General features: G+C 45.4%; 1 protein-coding gene across 4 annotated transcripts in view; it reads left to right on the plus strand.

The window, feature by feature from the left end:
• The window catches only part of UTRN (utrophin), a 1,396,454-nt gene that overhangs the window by 1,359,332 nt on the left and 9,848 nt on the right, over positions 1-27,274 (plus strand). For all 4 annotated transcript variants that reach the window (XM_085612275.1, XM_085612279.1, XM_085612276.1 and 1 more), the window contains 3 exons: positions 6,310-6,418; positions 15,677-15,769; positions 22,877-22,899. In XM_085612275.1, coding sequence (XP_085468401.1) covers positions 6,310-6,418; positions 15,677-15,769; positions 22,877-22,899 — 225 coding nt within the window. The remainder of the gene's footprint in view (positions 1-6,309; positions 6,419-15,676; positions 15,770-22,876; positions 22,900-27,274) is intronic.

Raw genomic sequence — 27,274 nt, forward strand, 5'->3', positions numbered from 1 at the left:
AGTGAGAAGAAAGGAAAGGTGGTTCAGAAATGGATCGGACCTCAATAGATTGCTTTTTGCATCAGACTGCACTGCTCTTTTACCAAAGAGAACCCTAATTCCACTAAGGTGAAGGACTCAGCTACAGCTTTGACTTGGGGAGTTCCGGTTTTGGATAATATGCCAGGCAGCCATGTGGGTGTCTGTCCATATGTTCTCCAAGCACTATCTCCTCAATTCACTAGTCCATTTAGCCTACTCTGTACTGACGTGCTTCTTGAGGTATAAGTCTAATCCTAAAACCCACATCCCTGGAGATAAAATTGCTTTGGTATTGATTGACAAGGAAATTCATCTGCAGTTACAAGTATACACCAGAAGAATAAGTACTTACCTTTGGTAATACTCTTTCTTGTGGATACTCTACATAGATTACAAAGCCAGATTCCTCTTTGCCTTCCGACCTCCCTGTTCTGTGGAATGGATCATGATGTATTAATAAAGTACCACCTTTGATTCACACACTGCTAGTTGAAATTAAATCTTTCAGCTACGCTCATTGTCAGAGGGCGCAGAAAGAAAAAAACTGACATAATTGCGCAGGGGTGGAGCCTCTATGCATCACTGTGTTTTTATGTCTGGAGGATGAATGGAGTCCGACGGCGCCACCTGCCAGCAGTCATAGCAGGAGCTATTGCAAGAGTTTCTGAATCCAGTCTGGCATGTAAGGAGATTCCCAAGATGAGGAATCTGCAGCTAGATAAAGTATTCACTAGAAAGAGCTTTACCGAAGGTAAGTAGCTAAGTCATTTTTTAGGTTGAGCCTAGCGCACCGCGCATGCGTTGCCCTATGAGAGGCTTCCTGTGAGCACTCCAAACTTCCCCTAGACTTCTCCGTATGGGTCAATTAACTCCCACACATTCCATTGGCCTTTGTGTATGGCTTTCAATAATGAAAGCATATACATGGCCAAAGACGGGTGCATGTTTCTCTAAACGTTCCCTCCCATGGCGTTTGTGCCAGCTGCATTCCGGATCATGTAACTTTTTTTATTGTGTCCACTGGTTCTGCTCTGAGAGCAGGAGGCATATTTCTTTTTTCTGTCTTCCTTCTTGGTGGCGGGGGTACGGCTCGGCCCGACATGTCAGAGGGGGGAATGCAGATGGGAATTGAAGAAAGGCCTCTTAGTGTAAAATTCTTCGGAGCTCCCTAAACCACAGATCTTCATGAGACCGATAAACATAGCTTGTCTATTATGAACACGTGAACGCTGGGGGCGTACTTCACGACTAAACCAACCGTTGTCACAGCGTTGATGCGTCTACAGTTTATCCCCATCAATCATGTTAGATGTAATCCTTAAACTGCCTAAAGACGGAAGAGGTAATTCTGGACTCGGTGCCTTAAATCCAGTCACTGGGAAATTGAAGCACCAAGCCATTGCAGGATGCCTGCCAACATCTGCAAGAGCGGCATGCAGCCTGCAACGATGACAGCGCACGAGGCCAGGCATGGTGTGTGCCAATTGGCAAACGAAAGGAAAACTGCATGCGCGGTTGACAAACACGCTCCTCGCACTTACAGGGGGTTACAAGAACTTCATAACAACACTTTCACCTTTTTTAACATTTCTTTTACTGTAGTTATTTTTGTTCCAATAATATCCTGTTGCTCGGACGCCTATGCTTTCCGAGGCTCTCCCAAAATCCCTAAATACTTGTATACTGAAGTGCTGCTGCTTTACTTTTTTATTTGGTCGCGGGCACTATTCTCTGTCTTGTTCCAGAGTTCTGGTGAAGCTGCCCTCGTGGCCCCGCCCCCTCCTCCCTGCCATCTGCCTCAGCATCCCTCCCCCATCCTCCCTGCTCACATCCAGGCGGCGGCATGGTGTCACCCTGACTCAGCCTTCTCTGCAGCCCTTATCCAATCGCGCCAAGCTCTATGCCCATGTAAGGAGCACCCGTCCTTCTGAATAGGAAACCAGGGCACTGTACAGAAAGCTTCCTGGCCTTTACTGCAGCTGTGTGCACATTAGCTTATCTCCTCCCCGCCGTGTCCCAGTAAGAGGACCAACCAAGGCCAGGCCGAAGGCTGCCTGGAGTCACTGATCACGTTACCTTATGTTATATGGTATTCTGTGTTATGGTATGTCACGAGATGGGCTGGTACATTCTATTAGGGTCATTTAAGGTACGGTATATTAGGGTAAAGTATGGTGTGTTATGATATTATATGGTATATATTGGTACTGTATGTATTTTGTGTTATGATATGGAGTTGGATCATACTTATAAGGTCCCAAAGGCGAGACCTATTGGTTATGCCAATGTTTGTTTACAATTGTGAGAATTAGTGAATCATATAGTTCCTTCTAGTAACTTCCATATATGACGTGAATAAATTTATAAAGATTGCCCTGCGAATGTCAAATTGAACCCAATCAATCAATCATGTGCTTGTTGAGCCGACTACTCACCCTTAAGGGTCTCAAGGCACTGGGGAGGAGGGGAGGTGCAGATTCCAGTCCATCAAGTAGGAGGCCTATCGAAGAGCCATGTTTTGAGGTTTCTCGTGAAAATGGAGAGTGATGTCGTCTGTCTGAGGTGGGGCGGTAGGGCATTCCAGGCTCTGGCCGCAAGGAAGGAGAAGGAGCGGCCTCCCGATCTGGTCTTCCTAGCGTGGGGTACCACGGCGTAAGAGAGCTGGGCTGATCGTAGGGTCCTTTGGGGTGTGTGGAATTCGAGTCGGCTGTTCAGGTATGCTGGTCCAGTGTTGTGGGTGGGCTTTGTGTGCGTGGGTGAGAATCTTGAAGGTGATTCTAGCCTCGATGGGGAGCTAGTGGAGTGTGCGCAGGTGCTTGGAGATGTGGCAGTGTCTTGGCAGATTTGAGGACCAGTCTTGCGGCAGCTTTCTGGATGCTTTGTAGCTTGTAGAGTGCGTTACCGTAGTCTGCTGGTGACGAGGACGTGAGTGACGGTCTTTCTTTGAAGGATGCGACGGAGTTGATCTGGTGGTCCATTTTGAGTTCGGAGTCCAGTATGATTCCGAGGTTGCGTGCGTGGTCTGTGGGAGTGGGTGGGCTTCCGAGGGCGGGGGGCCACCAGGTGTCGTTCCAGATGTCAGGATGTGGGCCCATGATGAGCACTTCTGTTTTGTCAGTGTTGAGTTGTTGGCAGCTGCTTTTCATCTATTTGGCAACTGCTTCCATGCCTTCTTGAAAGTTGTGTTTGGCTGGGTTGGGTTAGTTGGATAGGGAGCGGATGAGTCGGGTGACGTCTGCGTACGAAGCGATGTTGAGTCCTTGGGTTCTGACGATGGGGGTGAGCGGAGCCATGTAGACGTTGAATAGCGTGGGGTTGAGGTTGGATCCCTGGGGGACTCCGCAATTGGTTGGTGTAGGGTCCGAGAGGAAAGGAAGGAGTCTGACCCGCTGCGTTCTGCCGGAGAGGAAATAGTGGATCCAGTCGAGGACCTTGTCCCGGATCCCTGCGTCGTGAAGTCTGTGTGTTAGGGTGAGGTGAGAGACTGTGTCGAAGGCCGCTGAGAGGTCGAGGAGAATGAGGCTACTGTTTTTCCTCTGTCTGGGAGGGAGCGGATGTCATCCGTTGCGGCGAGGAGGGCGGTTTCTGTACTGTGTGTTTTTTCTGAAGCCGGATTGGGAGGAATCGAGGATGTGGTGCTCTTCGATGAAGGTGGCGAGTTGGCTGTTGATGGCTTTCTCAATGACTTTCACTGGGAACGGGAGCAGGGAGATGGGTCTGTAGTTTTTGAGGTTGGTGGGGTCTGCTGAGGGCTTTTTCAGGAGTGGGTTGATCTCGGCGTGCTTCCAGTCGTTGGGGAAGGAGGCTTCACTAGGGAGCGGTTGATGGTGTGGCGAATTTTGGGTGCGATGGTGTCAGCGGCTCTGTTGAAGATGTGGTGGGGGCAGGGGTCCGTGAAGGCTCCGGAGTGGATTGACTTCATTGTCTTCAGTGTGTCTTCGGTGGTGAGGATAGTCCAGATGTCAATTGTTGGCTTCAGGGTGTCGGGGGTGGTTGGTGAGGGTTCAGTGTGTTGGCTGTCTTTGTCAAAGTTGTGGTAAATGTTCTTGATTTTGTGGTGGAAGAAGGTGCTGCGTTTGTCGCAGGGGTCTTGTGAGGGGGGATGTCAGTAGACTGGTGGGTTGGGCAAACTCCTTGATGATGCTGAAGAGCTCTTTGCTGTTGTGCGCGTGTTTGGAGATTCTGTCTTTGATCGCTGTTTTTCTCGTATTTCTGATGAGTTGGTGGTGGGCATTGGTGGGGGCTCTGAAATTGTCTTGGGCTTATGTAGATTTGGAGTTCCTCCAGGCCTTTTCCAGGCGGCGGCATGCGCATCTGGACTCTTGAAGTTTGGTGGTAAACCACCTGGCTTTCTTGGCGTGTGTGTTGTTGTTCTTCTTGAGGGGGGCTATGGTGTTGGCGCTGTTGGAGATCCATCTGTGCAGAGTTTGGGCTGCTGTGTTGGGGTCGTCGTCTTCCACGATGTTTGGATGCGGAGTTGCCGAGTGAGGAGGTGAGCTGGTCATCGGTGATTTTGGTCCAGTTTCTTCATGGGAGCAGGTGCTGGAGTCTATGGATAGTGGGTGTTCTGAAGGTGAAGTGGCTGCATCGATGGTCTGTCCACGGAGTTCGGTGGTGTGGCTGAAAGTGATGGAGTTTCCTTTTGTGAAGAGGGAGTAGAGCGTGTGTCCTGCTGAGTGCGTGGGTTCGGTCACGATCTGGCGGAGCCCAATCTTGTGGAGGTTGGGGTCTAGTTGGTTGTCGAGGTGGAAATTGAGGTCTCTTAGCAAGGTGTAGTTGGTGGACGTGATGGCTTGCGGGGAGATGATATCTATGGTGGAGTTGGTGAATGGTCCACGGGGTCCTGGGGGTCGGTAGATGAGGGTTCCTCGGAGGGCGGTGGTAGGGCTGGCCTGTATCTTGAAGTGTAGGTGTTCCATCAGGTCTGTGGTCTCGTCGGGGAGCGTGCTCAACCGTAGGGTGGATTTGTGGACGATGGCAATTCCTCCTCCAGGGCGGATGGGGCGGTCCTTCCGGGAGATCTTGTATCCTTTCAGAATGGCGATGGCGATGCTCGGTCCCGAGGTGGTGTTGGTTCAGGTTTCAGTGAAGAATGCGACATCCGGGGTGGTGCTGTCGAGGAGGTCCCAGATTTGTGGAGGGATCGGACGTTGAGGAGGATGCATTGCAGGGCCTTCAGTGCAGTTGAGTTCTTGCGGTGGGTTGTGCTGGATCCGTGGTTCTGGCGGTGCTGCGGGTGTGCCGACAGTGGTGACAGCTGAAGGGTCCGTGGGTGTCGGCTGGTGAAGCTAGCTTGCAGTTGTTGTTGCGACCTGGGTTGAGTGCGTGCAGTGCCACTGGGTTGTACCGTTGGCGGTGCAGAAGTCCAGGGTTCCCGGCTTGTCGCGTTCGGGGCAGGGACGTGTTTGCCAGCGGTGGGCCACCTGCGTGGCTGCTCAGCGGCCGCCATTAAGTAGGCGTCGGGAAAGGCTGGACAGCTGGGAGGCGGGAAGGGAACTGCCTCGGGCTGGTCGCGCGGGTGGGCCGTGGGGGCAGCAGCGGCAGTAAAAACGGGGAAAAGGAAGATGATAGGAAAAACAGGTAAAAGGAAAGTAATAGCAAAAATGAAAAAGTGAAGAAAAGTGATAGACAGAGTAAAAGGGTGAAAAAGATAAAGGGTGAAAAACGAGGAAACGGAGCAGAAAGGCGAGGATGAAGGGGGCAGAAAGCGGAGCAAGAGAAGGAGTCAGGGGTCCACTGGACCACCAGGGATGAGGCGCAGATATAACCTACGGGTGGAGGAGGGCCTCGAACACCAACACTTCGGGAGTGCATGAGCTCAGGAGGGCCTCACTTAATGGTGGAGCTGCGAGGGTGGGAGAGCAGTTTCACTGACAATGAGTCAGTGGTCTTGCTCCTCCTTATCACTGGGACATGTGCTTTCGTAAATGGTGCTCTTATATACAGCACTCAAAAATGTACTTATTCTTTCACATACAGTCGTGTTTGTTCTGGCAACGTGTGCCATGTCAGAGGTGAGTGGTCCCTAGGTAATTAAACTGCTCTAAAATTAAGCCATTTCAGCCAGACGTTCAGGAAGGGACAGTAAATCACAAACAGTGACAACTGCAGGTAGAGTTTCTTTCTTCAAGGGCGCTGAGTGCTGGTGGCAAAGCACAATCATGTTTCAACCACTTGGGAATCCTTGAAATAATAGTGGTGTCTTTGTGAATGCACATTTGAACGTTTTCACTTAATTGTTTGCGCCTATGTTTCTAATGACATCCTATTCTTTTTTACCTTACCCAGCCGGAGCCAGATGCCCAAGTCAATGGAATTTTCATGTGCACTTCACCCCAGCGCTCTGCTCCCAGCTACAAATTTGATCAGGATATCAGCCCACACTACCAACAGACAGGTTAGTGGCCTGCAGCAGAAATGGAGTGTGATTGATATAAGATCTTCTTTCAGTATGTGTTGATATTTTTGTTATCTTGAAAAAAACACTTTTTTTCTCCGCTTTTTAATGTATGATGATTTTTGCCTGGATGCTATTTTATCATCAAATGTACCCAGAATGCATTTAGTCCCAATAGTGACATCAGAAGTAACTGACTCTTGAGTGTTAGAGGTATCACTTATTCAGTGCCTTGTATTCTCTTTTCTACTGCATTAAATGTAGTTTTTGTTACATATAACTTTGCATGGAAATTAATGTTGAGAAGTTTAATGTCAACAAACCCTATTTTCACTGTTCAGCTTGAATTTTATATATGATGCTTTGGGATGCTGAATTGCAACACCTGGTGCCAGGTTCACAAGGCACATTGACTTCCAACATGTACCAGAAGTTTGAAAATTACTATGTCAGAGTTATTGCTTAAGTAATTGAATCCTTTAGTGGTGTTTGTTCTAAACCCTTCCCCACACATCCCTTCTGGGTAGGCGGGAGTGAGCAGAGCAGGTGTCAGACCATCCTCTTCGGTGATTGGCCTCCTTGCTTTCGTAACGGAATTTAGGATGTAGACGGGACAAGTATTTACTGAAACCTGAATGGTCCAGTGTGGATTCCTCAGTAGTCTTGCCGCTTGTCACCCCTATTCATTATTTGTGTTCACACTTTTCACCAGTTTCTGGTTGAAATGGAAGTGGAAATGTAAGACGACTCTGATAACACCCAGTTGATGTTTTGTTTGTCAAATAATTATATTTTGTCTAGTTTTCAGTCACTGTGCAAAAAATGCTGTCATTTTACATGCCTTACCTTGCATTTGCTTTTTTTAGTTTTATATAGCGTGAACTCGACCCGACGGTATCAGAGCGCTTTACATGAGCGCCAGTTACTTTACAGATGGATACATTCATTTTGGTAGGCACAGGGAGATTAAGTGTTTTGCCCAGAATCACAGGATGTTGAGGGTCCCTGTCGAGACTCGAACCCAGTTCCCCAGCACTGATACCGAACGCTGTAGCTGTTAGGCCACATCCTCTCCCCGTATATTAGGCCAGCTGTTTGACTAATGAAAAGGAGTTTCGCTTGAATGGTTTTGGAATCACTTCCTCATAAAATATACTACAATATAAGTGGAGAAGCCTTAAAATGATAGACCAAGTAATCTACCTTCTTGGATCACCCTTTCTTGAAGAACCACTGAAATAGCGAGGATTTCATCTGTCTTCCATGTGGCTCCATTTCAATGCATGCAAAAAAACATTTTAATAGTCTCCTCAATGGCCCTGGTCATCCCCTACGAATGCAAAACCACAGTGATTTTGGACTGTTTTTATTTTACAAAAGGCCCTATAGTTGCACCAGATACATTGTTGACAGCATTTCCAGCATGCCTCGTGGCCCATTCAAAGGACCTCATCAAAATGTATCTATCTGCACCTGAAAGAATAATGTGACTTTCCAGCCTCAAGGTCTGTAAAAATCCAAGACCAACATTTCTAAACAGTGATGAAACAATGTAAGGAACCTGCACAAAAAGAGAAACTCATAAGACCCCAATGACTTGAAAGCCTCAAAGGATTTGTTATAAAACATGACCCTGAAAAAAAAGACAAACTATTTCAAAGCTCCATCGACAGTGCAACACATTTATTGTGTTCACTATTTGCTTATTAAACAGTGAACTAATTAATCTGCATTGTTTATTTTTTTGCATATTTCTCACTCGGCCTCCAATATAGGGGAAGATCATTTGTAAAATTAGCAAACATTAAAATCGATCTGATATCAAGTAAGGTAGTGCGTTCTTGCAATATCGCACATTTATGGACCTCCTACATGTAATTCAACCAAATTACCTTATTACTCATCCCTTTCTGACATCATACCTTCTTTTACCAATCCCATCCTTGTCAATCCACTAAAAACTGTGCTCTGTGTACTTGCTACATCATCTTAAAGACTGTTCAGTGCTTCCATTCCTCATGGTCTACATCCCTTCTGAAGAAGATTCGTTTAGAAAGGGTGACCAAATTCCTAAGCAACCTCTTTCTACCTGCAGACAAATTTCAGGTCCTAGACAGTGCTCTTCGTTTTCACGGCTGCGATGACTCCAGCATAGTGGTCCCGCTGGACCCTGCATTGGCTCTTAATCACACCTACCATTAAATTCTCCTGCTCATGCTTTCCACGTATTAGGGATCTGCTGATCCTCACCGGAGGAGACTGCCAGGCGCCCATCAATCGATCTGCTGTAGATATCTACCTTTATCTCATGTTTTTATTTTTCAATTACACTCGGCATCTACAAGCTTTGCTTTCAGCTGACTTTGCTGTTATCCACCGTTCTTCCTAACTTGAATGCGATTAATGGAGGGTTTCTGCTGCTCCACACACAAACTCCATTAGCTTTTAATTGGAATGGGGATAAATATTCATTAGATCTTATCCATTAATTAGTGGCTGATGTATATGATTGCCTTGTTGCTGTTTCTGTGCCACACGCCCTGAAAGCAAATTACATCCATCACTGCTGGAGAATAATTTAGTGAAGATGTGTCTCACTTGAGCCAATATTTGTAGTTGAAATATCTTTATGTTGCTCATGGTTCCTGGTGAACATCATATCTAGGAACGTAGGACTCTATACCATGAGGTGTACCCTTAACCTACATAACGAAAGTAAATGAAGAAACATTATTCCTTGAATCGGCATGCTCTAGCTAGTAGACGTAGGTTCACCTTCTTGACTTAGTGATATAAACCTTCCACCACGAGCGCCTCCTAGGATAGTGCAGGATGATTTCACTTTAGTTATAGCCCCAACTTGTCTTTCTGCTACAGACAAGATGCACTGTAACGCAGGGTCAATGACCGATAGGGTGGCGACTCCCTGGGACAGCCACAGAAGAGTGCATTGAAGTAATCTAGGCTGAGACTTGATTGTAGCTATAGCAGTGTGGTGTTGTCAGCTAAATTGAAGCAAGGATTTTGTTTAGGCAGTTAAATTGATAGACACTTTTCTTCGCTATTTAATAATGCAGCCAAATATTGCTGTAATTATTATGTTTTGTTAGGACTGGGTGTGCAGACATACAGTATCTTTTTCTGTGATTTCATTTTATTCACTGTTGCAACCAGGACCTTCTGTGCTCTGCCGCCTTGTCCAAAGTTTAGGCAGAGATAATAAATTAAATTGACTGATGATATACTTTGTGTTTTGTGGCGAGGATTAAACAGTTTCACCAATTACATAGTGTCTGGGTGTATTGCTGCCCCATTACATAATTTAATTTTGAATGTTGATTGGTGTCATCTGAACCCATGTTAAAGCACTCAGCACCACTTTGATAACTTGCATATATTAATTGAATCTAAAGCCACACCCCAGCCTCTATTTTTGAGGAAAGACTTCGCACACATGATATTTTGTACTGGAGAAATCATTGAGGCGTCTTCTCTCCTTTCTTTGATGTAGGATTGTAACATTGTGTCCAACACTGAATCCTTTGAGTTCACTCTCTTGGTGTTGGTTGCAGCAGTCGTGACTTCATTTATCCAAGAGCACAGACTTTCCATGAGCTAAAATAAAATCCACCTACACCGCGGCCTTTTAGGTCTCGTCCGCAGACAGCTTTAGCTGGTGGTAGTCAAAGGCATATTGTGTACAGTACAGTAATGCATAGAGTGGACTTTGAGTCAGCCCTTTGCTCATAATTGGATAGCTTTATAGTATATCATGGTTCAATGTTCCATTCCTCTCTCTACTTTTCTGTGACATAGCTTCCTTATAATCATTTTGTTTTGATTGTATGTCTTGTATCCTTCCACTGCTGACATCAGGGGAGTCTTTTTTTATTTGCCTCTTAGCACTTCATGCGAGCATATGGTTTTCCTCGTTCTGTTGTCACGCCTTCCCTGTCAACCCCGCTGTCCCGTTTCGCCTCCCGCGCCCCACAAGTGCTTCATTGGGTTTTTTATTTTTTTTAATTTTTTTCACAATTGCTGAGGACCTGGCAGCTGCATGCTCTTACAGCGCTGCTCGCTGCCCCACTTGTTCGTTGCTCCATCACCTTGCCTCATCTCTCCTTTGCCCCAGCCTTTTTATTGGTCTGTACGTTTTTTAGTTTTTAGTGTCTTTTTTGAGGGCCTAGCCTCTGTACAAAGCTACAGAGCCTCTCAATTCTTTTTTTATGCACTCCCACAAAAAATAAAAATACAGTTTAAAATTTCCATCAGCCATCTTGGAACAATAAAGAAAACTTTAAATGGAAATTCCAAAATTGGCACTAGAAAGTCTGCATTTCTGCGCACGCGAATGGGGCCATCTAGGAATGTTTTTTACTCCATGGCAGTGTCATGGAAAACGAGTATTGGCCAAGCCAATAGCTTGTAACTTGCATTTTAAAGTTGAATTACTTGGCTTTGCCAATACTTGCTTTCATCAATGATATATCAACTATCCTGAGTACGCTGTTTAGAAGGCTGGGTTTAGTGGTAGTTTTTCTTTAGCCATGAACAAGGGGTGCATTGCAAAAGGTATTTTGGCAATGTTAATTTTGGATATGGCATGGAAAAAACTAAAGCTGGTGTCAGTCAGTAGAAATGACGAGCCGTATGATTTGATTTGTTGTCTTGGTATGCTTTTAATTAGGTTTAAAGTTTTGATTTGAGGTCACAGTTCTCAGTCTCCATTAAATGGCTATGCTATTCAGTATTGTTTCACTGGTCACGCCCCTTTTTACACCACCCTGCAACGCAGCTCTGTGGCGCTTACTGAAGGTACATGGTGGGCTAGTTGAACCCCAGGGACCCTCAGGATTGAAGAGGAATTAATTCCCCAACTTAAAACATGCCAAAGGCCGTGTTTGCACACATGTCACCTCAGGCCCTGCCCCCTCCCTTCACCACTGTGCAAACACGCCCCGTGGCGCGTTTTAAGTTGGGGTATTAAGTCCCCTTGAATCCTGAGGGTCCCTGGGGTCCAACTAGCCCACCAGGTACCTCCAGTAAGCGCCACAAAGCTGCGTTGCAAAGAGGTGTAAAAAGGGGCGTGGCCTGGACCACCTCTCTGCAACGCAGTCCTGTGGCGCTTACTGGAGGTACCTGGTGGGCTAGTTGACCCCAGTATTGAAGGGGAGTTAATTCCTTAACTTAAAATGCGGCACAGGGCCCATTTGCAGAGTGTTTCTGGGAGGGGGCGGGGCCACTGGCACGATCGCAAGTTTAAAAAAAAACAAATTGGGGAAGGGGGGCTGTGTGGCCCCCCTTCTTTTTACTGTTTTTGGGCCCTGGGGACCCCACCCCCCAGGGCCTGAGCCCCATTAAAAAAAAAATATATATATATATATATATGTTAACGGGAAGGGGGCCGCGTGGGCCCCCCTCCCGTGGCCAATTCGGGGCCCCCCATACTCCGGGGCATGGCCCAACTTTTTTTATTATTATGGAGGGGGGCTGCGTGGCCCTACTCCTCAGGCCATGGATGGCCCCGGGGACCCCATCCCCCGGGGCAGACCTTTGCGTGCTTTTTAAAAAAAAAAATATTATTTGGGAGGGGTCTGCGTGGCCCCCCCTCCCGGGCCAGTTGTGGCCCCAAGGCCACATCCGCCGGGGCATGGCCAGTGTTTTAAAATATATATATATATTTGGAGGGGGGCTGCGTGGCCCCCCTCCTCAGGCCATTTATGGCCCCGGGGACCCCATTAAAAAAAATATCTATATATATTAACAGGAAGGGGGCTGTGTGGGCCCCCCTCCCATGGCCAATTCCAGGCCCCGGGGACCCCATACCCCGGGGCATGGCCCAACTTTTTTTCTGCTCTCTCTTCCAAAATCCAAACCAGAGTTTGCTATGACAGGGCGGGTGCTGCGAGGCTCCCGCCCTGTCATAGCAAACTGCAGTGTCCCGGGTTGTGGGCACCCCGGGACACTGCAGGAGCTGTCCCTGAGGGGTGGCGGTCCCCAGGGCCATCACAGGCTCCAGTAGGGGTGCCACGCAGCCCCCCTCCCAATATCTGAACAGCCCTGGGGAGGTGGTGGTCACCGGGGTTCGGGGGTCCGTTACGGACCCCCAAATTTAAATATTTGTGCCCTGGGGAGGTGGCAGACCCCGGGGCGTGTGGGGGGGCTCGAGCCCCCCCCACAGAGGTATATATATATTTTTTTTAAAAGAAGCCCCAGCGAATGGCGGTCCCCGGGGCTGCGGGAGGGCAGAGTGCCCCCCACGATTATAATTAATAAGAGCCCCGGAGGTGGCAGTCCCCGGGGTTTGGGGGCTCCTTAGAGGCCCCCCAACTTTAAAAAAACAAGCCCCGTGGAGTGGCGGTCCCCGGGGCTGCGGGGGGGCCATGCGCCCCCCGCAAATATTTATGCAAAGCCCCGGGGGGTGGCGGTCCCCGGGGCAGTGTGGGGGGGATTGGGGCCTCCCCACACATTTTTTTACTGCCCCCAGGACCTAGCCCACCCGAGGGCTTCTATTAAATGAAGTGCGGGAGTCCGCGCTTCGGTTTTTTTACATTTTCTCCGCCGGATTCGCGCACCCAGCGCGAATTCGCCCGATTTTGTTTTTAAAAAAATGCTTTTTGGGGCCCTGGGGGTCCTTGTGGGACCCCCTGAGCAGGCCTAGGGGGTCAGGATGTTTCTACCCTGCCCCCTTTCTTGTTTTGCGTGTTTCTTTTTCTCTTTTCTTGTGCCTCGGTTCTACCGAGGCACAAGATGGCTGCCAACACTTCCTGGTTTGAAGTGTTGACAGCCAATTAGAATGCAGCTCGTGGTCGGGAGGGTTCGCAGATCCACCGCGCGTCTATATATCGAAACTTTTATTTTTTGATTTTTCTCAGCAACTACTGAACGGATTTACACCATTTAAAAAAAAGGCACTTTCTGAACCAAGCACTACCTTTTTGCCAAATTCGGTGTAATTCTGTTCAGCAGTTCGAGCTGTAGCCGTGTCTAAACTTTCCTATGGGAAATTGATTTTTTGGCCTCTATTTTTTGATTCTTTCAGGAACTACTGAACGGATTTACACCATTTAACAAAAAGGTCTCTTTCTCCCAAATTTGGTGTAATTCAGTTCGGGCTGTAGTCGTGTCTAAAGTTTCCTATGGGAAATAACATGGAGAAAACACGTTTTGGGACCCACCTTTTTTCTCGGCCCCCTCTTGCCGAATCACCTCGAAAATTTCAAGATAGGAGCTGAGCGGAGCGCCCCACGAGTTTTGAACATTTCGCGAAGATTTGTCAACCGTCGCCACAGTTATTGGGAAAAGAAAAAATGCTTTTCCTATGGAAACTAGGTCCTAACTATAACTACCTACTGGCGACTGCCAGTAGGATATATATATATATATATATATATATATATATATATATATATATATATATATATATATATATATATATATATATATATATTCACTGAAAAAACCATAGGTTTCACACATGTTATAGTTAGCTGGACATTTTACTGATAAAAAACCAATGAAATTCCCCCGTTATAGTTACTGTATGCAACTATAACTCACGCGACCGTAATCCTCTGCTGATGCTAATACTGTATTTAGACACTTATTTGCCCATGTCTTCTTCCATTAAATTTTAGCTATACATATATTACAAATATTTTTTTTTCATAAAGACACATATGTCATCAGCAGAGGATTACGGTCGCGTGAGTTATAGTTGCCTACAGTAACTAGAACGGGGGAATTTCATTGGTTTTTTATCAGTAAAATGTCCAGCTAACTATAACATGTGTGAAACCTATGGTTTTTTCAGTGAATTTGCAAGGTTTTTTAAATGCTAATTCCTAACTATAACGTGTGTGAAACCTATGGTTTTTTCAGTGAATTTGTACGTTTTTTTAAATGCTAAGTTACTTTACGCCATTTGTGGCGTGCGCGCCCACTTAACGCAGTTCGTTCCGTGCGCGCACGGTGCGCTTCGCGCACCGTGCACGCACCGCGTGCTCACGTTACGCTAGATGGGCCATGAACGCACGATGCGCTTCGCGCACCGTGCGCACATGGAGGACATATGATGAGCATCGTTGTGACAGGTAAAATATATGTTTTGCATTTAATGTAATAAGCCATGCACAAATGGTGCCCTGCAGGCACCATTTGCACACGGGGTGGGGAGAATGTGGATATTTTTTTTTTTTATTATTATTTATTACCGTACGCGTACGGTAAGCGTAATCGGCGAAATTTTCGAAAAAATTAAAATTGCCTTTTTTCACTTGGGGGATCGTTGGGGACACCCTCGACATGGCTAGGTGCTTGGGAGCTGTCTAAACAGCCCCTTTATATGTTTTTGCACTTTGAATTTCATCCCCCTGTCAGATTGCGAGTGAGAAAATGGCGGCCGCCGCTTCCTGGTTTCGACCGATTCGAATGTTTACTAAGATCTAAGAGCCAATCAGAATCGCGCTCGTGCACGCCGCCGTACGCGTACGGTAAGCGCACCGTAAGCGCACCGTAAGCTGGCTCAGATATATATATTGATTTAAAGGCTATTTTCTCAGAATCTACTGAACAGATTTACACCAAACCTACAAAAGGCACATCCTTGAACTGAGGACTACCTCTCTGCCAAATTTCAAGTAATTCTGTTCAGCCGTTCGGGCTGTAGCTGTGTCTAAAGGTCCTATGGAAAAATGCATGGGAAAAACGCGTTTTGGGACCCCCCTTTTATCTCAGCCCCCGCTTGACGAATCCCCCCGAGACTTTCAGGGTAGGAGCGGAGCGTAGCGCCCCACCTATTTTGAAAAATTCGCGAGGATTCGTCAACCGGCGCCAAAGTTATTCAAAATAGAATGTTGCGGATTTCCTATGGAAACGTGGTCCTAACTATAACTACCTACTGGCGACCGCCAGTAGGTAATATATATATATATATATATATATACACATACACACACACACATACATACTGTGTTTGTGTGGGGGGAACCTTGACTACTCGACCTCAATCCAATCAGCAGGGTAAAAATGTGGATCACCTCACGTATATTCACACCGTGTGCCCACTGTCTAGTGAGATTGGTGTTTGCTGTGGCAATGCAGAGAATATAAAACATGAACAGATGATAGGGGATCCTGATGAGATCGTAAATATACTACATACAGTACAGGGTGTTTGGCTGGGTCATATGATAGCTGTTAATTTCTAAATCAGTGCGTTGCCTTGTTAAATGATGATGCTCATTATGTCTGTTACAGCCGCAGATGATTTGTTAGCGCCACCTCACAGCACCAGTACAGACCTAACAGACGTCATGGAGCAAATCAACAGCACATTTCCAGTTAGCCATGGTAAGTGTGAATGAAGAGCAAGTTTCTTTGTCCTTATGCTCCCTCTCTCCTCGCTACATTCTTCCCACTCTTTAGTTTGTCCCTTGACCCCCATTACAACTTTATTTCCTGGCTTTCAGAATTGCACTTATTTTATTGATTATTAATTTACAAAGAAACTGCTGGGTATTATGTCTGCTGCCTTTACTTGTATACTAAGTGGAGCCAACATGGGTGTTGCTATCAGTACTACAGTAGGTGCAGCACAGCCTAGGACTAGTGGAGTGAGGGGGCTGTAGAGCTCTCAAGTCAGAGGTGTCTGCAACTACCCCATTAGGGTTGCTGGCGGGGGCATTTGTCTTGCATGAAATAGGTCCCTTGCTTTGCAACTGCATGAGCCATGTGCTGTGTGAAACATGATTCTGAGTGACCATCTGCCACCTGAAACATGCAGTTGTAGCAGTCAACTGCCACGTAAAATGCACAACTGCATGGGTCTTTTGCCACCTAAAACACGCAACTGAACAAGCCTTCTAGTGGCACCTGCAACATGCAATTGCACAGGCCACCTTCTATGTAAACCGTGCAACAGTGTGAGTCTTCTGGTCTACAAGACACACAACTGCATAATGGTCTCCTGCCTAAAACACACAACTGTATGAGTCATTTGCGCCTAAACTTACAATTGCAAGAGACACATGCCACCTAAAACATGCTACTGTAAGAGCCATGTGACGCTTAAAACACACAACTGCAAGAGCCATCTCCCATGTCAGACATGCAACGGCACAGGCTTTCTGCTACCTAAAACATACAACTGCAAGCACCACCTGTCACTTAAAACACACAACTGTACAAGCCTACTGCTACCAAAAACACGCTAATGCACAAGCAATCTGCCACCTAAAACACACAACTGAAAGAGTAATCAACCACCTAGAACATGCGACTAAAATAGCCATCTGCACCTAAAACACTCAACTGCACAAACCTTATGCTACCTAAAACACAAAACAGTTCAAATATTCTACTATCTAACACACGTCTGACCAAGCTGTCTCCCACCTAAAACACTCAACTGCAAGAGCCATCAACTACCTAGAGAATTAAACAGGAAGAGCCATCTGCCACCTAAAAAACTCAACTTCACAAACCTTCCGCTACCTGAAACACACAACAATTCAACACTTCTAGATAACACACCTAACTGAATACGCTATCTGCCCCTTAAAACACTCTGCCACCTAAAATACACAACTGCAAGAGCCATGTGACATCTAAAACATGCAACTGCAAGAGACATCTGCTACCTAAAACACACAACTGCAAGAGCCATCTGCTACCTAAAAAACACAATTTCAAAAGTAATTTGCCTCCGAAAACACACAACTGGTCAAGCCTTCTGCTACCTAAAACACTCAACTGCAAGAGCAATCTGCTCCCTAAAACATGCAACTCTACAGGCTTTCTGCTCCCTAAAACATGCAACTGTACAAATCTTCAATAAGCTACCACATAGCTATCTGCCACCGAAAACACACTACAGCAAGAATCATCTACCATCTAAAATATAGACATAGAGTCAATCTCCCTGCTCCCATTCCCAGCGAAGGTCCTGGATAAGATCATCCACAATCAACTCATGACACACCTGGAGCTGAACCAGCTACTCAACACCTCCCAATCAGGCTTCCACAGTAATCACAGCATCGAAACTGCCCTGATCACAGCCACCGATGACATTCAAACCCTCCTCGACTGAGGAGAAACAGCAGCTTTGATCCTCCTCGAACTCTTGGCAGCCTTCAACACTGTATCCCACCACACACTGATCGAAAGAATCCACCACATCGGCATCCAAGGGGACGTGCTCAGATGGATTACCTCCTTCCTCCCCAGAAAAACCCAGAGGATCCACCTCCCACCTTTCTCCTCTGAACCCAAGGAGAAAACCTGTGGTGGCCCTCAGTGCTCATCCCTCAGATCCACACTCTTCAATGCATATATGACCCCGCTGGTCAACATCGTCAGATCCCACGATCTCGACATAATTTCCTACTGAGATGACACCTAACTCATCGCTCACTAACCGAAGACCCCACCAACACCAGAACGAACTCACACTGATGCATGACAAACGTCAGCGTCTGGATGAACAACAGCTGCCTGCAGCTAAACACAGACAAGACGGAAGTACTGATCTTTGGCAACAGCAGCAACACATGTAACAACTCCTGGTGGCCATCACACCTATGACCCGCACACACTTCCTCCAGCAACCTCAGAATCATCACTGTCAACAAGCTCACCATGAAATCACAGATCAACATTGTCTCCTCAGCCTGCTTCCTCACTCTGCGCATGCTACGCGAGATCTTCAAGTGGCTACCCCTACATACGAGACACACCATAACACAAGCTCTCATCTCAGCCAACTGGACTACCGCAATGTCCTCTACGTAGGAGTTGCTGCATACCTTCTAAAGAGATTTCAGACCATGCAGAAATGCCACAGCAGATTCATCCTTGGCCTTCCCCGACAAACCCACATCACAACCCGCCTCAGGAAACTCCACTGGCTCCCCGTACATAAGAGTTGTCAATTCAAGCTGCTGACCCATGCACACAAGCCTCTACACAACCAGGAACCCGCCTACCTTAACCACTGCCTGAACTTCCACCAACCATCGAGAAGACAATGTTCCGCCTCCCTTTCACTTTCCCATACTCCCCACATCTACAGAAGCAGAAGGGGAGTATGCTTCTTCTCCCACATCACAGCAAAGACCTGGAACAGCCTCCCCACTCAGCTCCAGACCATCACCTCACTTCCAGAATTCCATATTGCCCTCAAGACCTGGCTGTTCGAATAAACCTCTGGGGCCTGCAAGCGCCTGGAAATCCTATCGGTTGATTAGCCACGTTTTATAAATCCTGATTGCAAATATTTAACTGCACAAACCTTCTACTACCTAAAGCACACAGCTGTACAAGCCTTGTACTGCCTAAGACACGTAGCTGAATGAGTTATCTGCCACGTAAAGCATGCAACTTCACAAGACTTCTGCAACCTAAAATACATAACTGTATGAACTATGTGCCTCCTCAAATATGCAACTGAAGAAGCCATCGGCCACCAAAAACAGGTAACTGCACAAACCGTCTGCTACCTAAAACACGCAAGAGTATAACTCCTACTACCTAATACATGACACTAAACGAGCCCTCTGGCACCCAAAGCACGAAAGTGTACAGGCCTTTTCCTACCCAAAACACGCAACTGCAAGAGCCACCTGCCTCCTGAAAGTTGGAGTTTTTCCTAGGGGATTGGGCTCTTCTTGCCTTTGCAGCGAAAGTATACACAGCAAAAGTTAGCCAGGCAACAGCAAAAAAGGAGCAGAAACAGGCAGAATAGGGATAGGAGTTATTTGAATGGATTTTCAAAGATCATTAGCAACTGTGCACAGCTCTTTAATCGGTCACTTTATTAATTGAAACTGCCCCAGATCTGGCCTTGTCAGGACCGGATGTAGGGCAAATGAAATGAAAATAAAACAAAGGCACATTGTAATGTACTGACATTTTCCTCTTAGGTTTTGATGGGTGTAGACTTGACGGAATTGCCTAATGATTAGTGACTGAGCTTTAAGTGCCAATTTCCATTTAATTTCAGGAGAGTTCAGCATCTCCTAATGTTTATGGTGTGGATGCGCTTCTGAACTATGCATGCCTCATTAAGTGACGGGAAGGCATTTTGTGTAGGTGTTTATAAAAGGCACCGTTTGCATTCTGCACTGAATTTTTACTTTGACATTTTTGCAAAGTCGGTTTTATTTCCAGCTGCCTGGTAAGTCAGGAATAATATATCAGCACTTAATGGCTGCGAGTTTGTCACTAGTCATTACTATTTGCAATGTAATATATTAAATCAAGGCCATATTAGTTAACCTTTTAAAGTGCTTTATTAACGTCACATGAGTTTGACGGATGCGGCTTAGTGTAGCATAAAGGGAAAAGTCCTTCCAAAATAACAATACTGTAACTCATTATTTTATTCTGTTTTGCAAGCTAAATTGACATTATATACACTATCGTTATTAATTCTGGGCCGGACTGATATGCATTTTTGTGATCTAAAAGGAATTTTATATAAGTGAAAGTTTAAACAGCCCGATGATGAAGCATGACACCTGCAAGGGTGTGTGAGGGCAACACTTCCTAATATGGAAGATTCCCCTCAGAGCTATCTATTACAACCTTTCCTCATCCCTTTACCATATAGGAACAGTACCCCATCAGGCTATATACATTCCCTTACTAAGTATCATGGGTACTGGGCTTTAATCTCGGTCTTTGTCCTCCCTCTACGTGATAAATGATGTCAGAAACTATGCACATCTCTGCGATTACTGTCACTTGAAAACTAAAGCACATATGTGTTTATCAGCTCTTCTGCCACACAATGAACTAGGTTTCTCTGGGCATCTAGAATCAGTTCAACAGTGGCTCTACGGTGACTGCTGCTCCTTGTGCTATCTGAAGATTAAGTGAAATATTTAATTAAAATGATGACAAAATGATTTTGTGAATTTTTAAAAAGCTGAAATATCTATACAAATCATAGGCAGAGATAAACATTGTCTTGATTTTCCCATTTATTTTATGAGTTGTACCCCTGAAACTTGCCAAATGCAAGTTACTCACTCCTGCATATTTGATTGTATCAATAGATTGTCCTACTCAGCTCAATGTTTTAAGTCTGTCTTAAAAGATGGGAATAGTGGAGGATCTTCTATAACCTCTCGGGCCTAATTATAATGCTGGCTGCCCATGAACCGATGTTGCTTTCTGGCGTTGCGACCGCCCACATATGTGACACTTCGCCTGCCAGATTACAAGCAGGTCAGGACCGCCACCTCTGCCACCATTCCTGCTACCGTAACGGAAGAGGCAGAGGCGGACAATGGAGGCGGTCCCTGCTCCTGCACCGCCAACCACTTTATGACTTGCCTTTCCGCTGACCTTTTCATGGTGGTGACACCACCATGAAAATCTTGGCAGAAAGGCAGGTAATGAGCCCACAAAAATGGCTCTAGGGCGCAAAAGCCCATGTCTAATGTGGCTGGTGCCTATGTTGTACCCTCCAATTCCAACAATATCGATGGGTGCACTCATTTCTACGCACAACATGGTGCACGGAAACAGTGAGCCCGACTGGCTGGAGACATTAGTATGGCCAGCATTGGCTTACGACTCTTTCTCAGAGCCGAAGCTCGCCACCATCATGACTGCGCCGCCAGCCCCGCTGGAAAATTATAATGCAGCGTTCATGATGCCACCGGCTTGTCTGTCTTTTCTCGGCCGCTGCCACGGTGGTCTGGCAGTGTGTCCGCCAAACCCGTAATCAGCCCTTTTGCAGCTTAGTCATCCACCATTTTGTCACTCCTACTATGATGGATGTACCACAGGGAGGGATACCTTTTTCTCTTCCATCACGTCTGCTGTACACTTTCAAAGATATTAGCTGCTCAGCCATCCCATCAACACAGGAAGACATGCCACTATGATGCTGAAGCTACATTGTGGAAGATCACCATAGAGAAGGACCCAGGCTTTCACGAAAATGAGTTATTAGTCCCTAATATACTAGGAAACAGTACTTTCTTATTCAAATTCTGCTGCCTCGAGTTTTTAGCAGCTGTATAAAGTCATCCAGTTGTTGTCTTTGAGTTTGAAGCATTTGATGTCACTTCCAGTGAGCTGATCGTAGCAGCTTATATTTATAATGCCAATTCTCCAAACCCTCTGATTTGTGCAAAATGGTGCCATACTTGAACCTGTCTAAAATTAACTTTTCACAGTGGGCTTTAATATATCTTGTGCATATACCTAGAACACCTTTTGTTGCTGCATTTTCAGTCAGTTTGGCTTTGTGTTGTAATCCAATGTGCAACTCTAGAATAATGTAATTAAATGAGCTCTATGTAAAGTGGGTATGAACTTTAACGTCCATGATAAAGAGTCTTGCACAAGCCTTTGTTTAAATTAAAATTCACCTTTTTGTTCTCTCTACATACCACCTAAGCTGTCTGTAACTTGTTGCAAGCAGCATTGTGTACGTTACTTAAACATATGTTTAGAGAAGGCCAGTGTTTGTACAATTGTGGCTTAGGCATTGAAAATTCCAATATCGTTTGACGGGTAGCTAGATTTTCTGTTAAGTGCTTTTTTTTTTTTTAAAGTTACACTGTTCCAGGATTGCCACAATGCTGTGTTATGCCAAATCATCTTGGAGCAGTATAACTATAATAAACAAGAGAAACATAGAACTTTTAGATAGGTATCAAGCTGTAGCTACACTTAGTGTGAAGCAAAATGTAAATCCATGATGGCCGCTCTGTTGTGCAATATTGCAGGGAAATGCAGCATGGAGACAATCTTGGAATTATATATTTTCTATTGTGTATTATACATATACTGTTCCAAGATGGCCACCACACTGCATTACATACCACGTAACACAGCATGGATGCCATCTTGGAATTGTATAACTGTAATAAACAAAAACATAGAATAATGGGGCAGCTGCCATTGATATTGGTTTTGATAATGCGTGTGTTATAAAAACACTAGAAAAAGTCAACCCGGTATTGACAAAGGAAGACCGATTTAGCTTTGCTAATGTTTGTTTATAGTGTATTTAAAAAGGCTTTAGAATGGAGGCGGTGAAAGGTGATACTGTAAGGGGCTTTACTTCTAATGGATGGTGTGTTAGATTGATAATATTAACTAGTTTTATTGACTAGTAATGGTTTTCAAGACATAATTCATAACCCTAAAGATTTGATTTAGGATATCCCAACCCTTCCACTACTTAGTCTTGTAAAGAAGTTAGAAAGGCCAGTCATATTTGGTCTAAAACGATTATATAGCCGCCTCCCCACACCACAAATGACGCATTGCATGCATTTCCAGTCCTCCCTGTCTCAGATTGCCTTAATTCTGAAGCAATAGATGTGTAGTGGGGATTTTTTTTCTATTCTGTAAATTATTTGTTGTGAGAGCTTTTGATGTTACTTATTAAAAATGTCACTTATTAAAAATATTACTTTTATTTCACATTTACAGCAAATCTGACTGGAAGACAGTAGGTAAGATGCCTTTATTTTTACATGTCACAGATTATGGTACTAACTCCCTAGTGCATGGCCTCATCTTTTCATATGAGCAATACAAGGTGAAAAGAATTATTGCTGAACACATTTGCTGTTATAGTCATTTGCTTGAATCATTTAGAATAATTTTCATTTTACATGTTTAATATTACACAGATGAAGATCTGCCAAAAAAGCAATTTTGTTTTTAATAATGCACTAAGATTTTAGTAGCAAATGCTACCCCCATTCCTGAGCACAGTTACAGCTGTGCTGATTCTTTGCACACGTATTGACCCTTTGTGTTGATTCAATGCATTTTCCCACATTTAGTTCAAGCCCACCAGACATTGCAAGGTGTCTGGTTGCAAAAGGCCTATTGTTGGCTTACCAACACAAGTTCAGTACTGCAACCACGTTGGTCGCAGTATCAGATGACATCCTGATCACAACTAACTCCAACTTCCTAGCCCTTCTTATCTTCCACCGTCATTTTGCTTCCTTCCAAACTATTATCCACCTCACTATAATTAAAGACATAAGCCACCATAGGAGCCTCAAGTGTTTAATTGTTGCTTTTTTTGTAGGAAAATCTGTAAACAAATATATATAGCATTTCTGATGGATACTTCTACCTGCAGGTTCTTAACCTCCTGAATCTCGCCCAGGTGCCCGACTGTATCTGGTTTTCCAATAGTTCTCCTGCACTGTTAGATGGAGCCATGGTATGCAGACAACTGTGACACCTGCTTGAATATGAAATCATGGAGCTAAATATAGCACCACCTGACTCGCTGATGACAGTTCCCTTTCTCCCTTACTCTTTGACGCAGATGTAATGTGCTTTTCTCTAATGTTTCATTTGAATTTTCAGATTTTTCAGTAATTCTGGTCCTGTCACCTGCACTCTTTTTGGTCCTTGTTTTAATGTCTTCCCTCAGTACTTTGTGCAGCACCATATACTGTTTTCTCAGATGTCTTTTTTCGTTGACTCTAGTACATGTCAGGTGTCTCTCCGATGGACAGGGGAGGCAGTAAGGGTGGTGTAGGTCCAGGTCTTGATCTCTATCCAAACCCGAGACAAATCTGTCCTCTTTGTCGAGGTTGCATTTTGTGTCACCCTGTACTTACATCTGGTTGAGTGCTTTCCATCTGGCCATCATTTTGGACTTCAGGGCTTTAGTTTAGGATCACGCGTCACCTCCAACCTCAAATGCATCTTCAGACTCTGCTCCTGACTGGCTGGGTAAAGGCCCAGTACTGGTGCTTGGCTCTGTTCCAGCACCTTGCCCAGTGCTGTTTAATCCACTCCCAGTTTTCCATAACCTGGTGTTCACCCTGTGTAAGTGACAGAGTTTATCCAGGCAAAGCTGGTTCTTCATCTCTGGGCCTTCGCTGTCTAAGGAGTTTTGAGGCCCAGTGTATGCGCCTCCGTTAGCAGAGGCTGCTGTCCTGGCACCAATCAACTATAAGCAACTGGTTGGCTACATTCTGGCCCTATATATTTGCCCTCCACCAGTTGTCTCTGCCTTGGTGCAGGTTGGCTTCGATCGCTTGGTCAGCTCCTTTCCAGCCCCAGTACTCTATACTTTGCAACCAGAGGCCTTACAAGCTACTTTGTCATTGGTGTCGATAAAGGACTCTTGGGTGTCCGTAACCCAGTCAACCAAAATAGATCAGGGCTATGGGACTACTGCTGGCAATGTGTCTTCTCAAGCCCCATGTTCTTAGTCACAGAATTCCAAGCACTCAGCTCGTTCTTCACTACCCTTGGCTCTCTCTTCTGTATCCTCAGCTCTCACTTCTGTATCCTTTGGTCACTCTTCTGTATACTTGGTGTCTAGCATTATAGTTTCAGGGAGCATGTGTAAAGTTGTCTCCGACTTGATGGAAGCAGATTGTGTCTCATTATCTTAGCTGTCAGGGTATGGTTTTGTCAGGACCTTCAGGACACCTGCGGCTTGGAATCCGAGCCTGAGGTTGTTCATAAATGGGCCCAGGGCTCTCTTTGGATCACATTTCTTTATTGCATGAAACACTTGGCAAGCATATGAAGGTCTTGAATTCTAACTACCCATGGCAGAGATTAGGAACAACTTGTTTACTGAAATTCTGTAGACTAGCCCTTTTTCTTTAGAACTCTAGCTTCCCTTTAACTAGGCTCTGGTAGAGCCCATTAAGTGCATTTGGAATTGGCCATCCTTTGCCCCACCAGTCAGCAGCTGAGACACATTGTGTTCCTGCTTAGCTCCAGGTTACCTTGTTTTTTTCTGTTCCAACCTAGACATCTTGCCCTTGCTGTATGGCAATCCCCCCTAGACCACAGGGTTAATATCATCCATTCCCCTTTGTCTTAATCTGCCCTCTGGTATGCAGCACAGCAGTGGTTTGATGCAGCGGGATGAAAATATTCTCATTGAGTGCTGTTACTTTATGCTCTTGTAATGCTACTTACCCTTTTGCCCAATACATCCATGCGCTTTGGAAGATGAAGATGATGATGTTTTTCCTGTATCTAGATCATGTCAGTGGGTACTTCGCTGAGGTGGTCTGTGATCATTTTAGAGTTGCTAAACAGCTTCTTATGTCTGACCTGACATGATGGAATCAGTGGCCAGATCTATGGACTCCTCTGTATCTCACCGTAGTGCTCACGTAGGTCCCTCTGGTTATCGGCAGGCTGTGCATTTGATCTTGCTGGACTTGTCTTTTCATTGCTCCAGTCGTTTTGAAGCAGGCAGAGTATGTCCGGGGGGGGGGGGGGGTTACAGGTTGAAGCTTACTTTTCCCTTTGTAAGTAGCTGATTTTTCCTTTCAGGGATTGTAGAGATTGCAGAGGCAGGCTCATGGTGCCTATGGCTTTAGCTGTAGGAATCCAGCTGCTTTATTGCCCTTTCTGCATCACCCTTCCATGCTCTTTGGTGCTGGAGTGGTCTGTGTTGCCTTTGATGTTTCTTGATGTAGCTTGAGGGCCTTTCTATTGGGCTCCACCTCAACACTGTCACTGTTCTAGTGCTTATGCACACGGCCATGTGTATTGAAATGGAAAGGTTTTCTTATGGTGCTCACTTTGGAATTTCGCAGATTCTGTTCCCTAAGGTTCTCGGAGATAGTCCCTTCGGAAGGAGTTTCCAACACATATTCTCCCCCTCTTAGCATATGATATACTATATCTAGACTTATTCCTTCTGATTGGTCCATTCTAAGAAGTTTAGTTCTGCTCTTTTGATACTGTATCCCCATATTGGTAGTCCCGGTGACTTCCTTTGGGCCCTGCTTCAGATTTGAGGGACTTATGTTCTTCTGTACTGAGCTTCAGTTGTCCATCCCCGCGGCCTATGTCTTACTACATGATTTTGTTGTGAATCATTAGATTGTACCTGATGCTTTTTCTGCTCTCCTGTTGACTGTAATTGTAGAGTCCATCTAACATGTACTGACCAGTACATGGCGTGTTGCTTACCATATTAGATGACCTCCCCACTCTCCCTTCCTTTTTGTCTACAAGAGGTTTTAGTGACTCTTGAAGTCTTTTCCATTCTGTTGTTGTAAGTTAGGATAGGAAGCGCAGAGTTTTGCTCTCATTTAGATTTGCTTCGATGTGAGTTTTGTTTAGTTAAATTACTAGTTGATGCTTTCTGACTTAGGGCAGCCAACCCTTACTGTTTTGTTCTCCACTGACATCTGCTTTCTCTTGCTGAGGGGGTTGTGTTGAGCCTTCAAGGTTGTTGATTCTGTTTCCTTTGCTGTCACAGAGGGGTGCTGCTATCTGCTGTTGCCGAGAAGCACCCTCCTGGAGTTCTTCATATCTAGATGTGTTTTTCTTGTTTTGGCACTGTCTGGCTTTTTTCTAATTTGGGAATGTTGAGGCCTGAAATGCAACCCTTTCTTTCCTGTTTTTTTGGGGTGACTTGCTTTTGGTGCGTCTTTATGGAAGTAGCCCATTTTTGGTCTGTTGGACCACAAGATTTTGGGCTATTCTATCTGGGCGCTTTCCTATTGTCTTCTATGATTTCCCTGTTATATTTGTCAGCTACTGTCTGGAGACCAGGGCACATCCCTCAGGTTTAGCTTCACCCTGTTTTAAATGCTACTGCTTTTGGGTTGCTACCTTTTTTTCAGGGCGGTCACTTAGTTGTGCTCTTTAGGTTGTTCTTCCTTCTCCACCAGTGACTAGTCTAAATAATTTTGTGTTCTTGCTATGGTGATGTTTTTTTGCCCATTTAAATCCTATGACTCTTCAGTAGAGAACTGCTTTGGTATTACCTTCAGAAACAATCTTTCTGTTGGATACTATATCTACCTGCCGATTCCTCACTGACATGACCACCACCCCATTCCTGGGGATGGGGACTGTGGTGCTGTTAACACT

This window comes from Triturus cristatus, chromosome 6 (assembly GCF_964204655.1).
Source record: "Triturus cristatus chromosome 6, aTriCri1.1, whole genome shotgun sequence".
In the NCBI taxonomy this organism is placed as follows: Eukaryota; Metazoa; Chordata; class Amphibia; order Caudata; family Salamandridae; genus Triturus; species Triturus cristatus.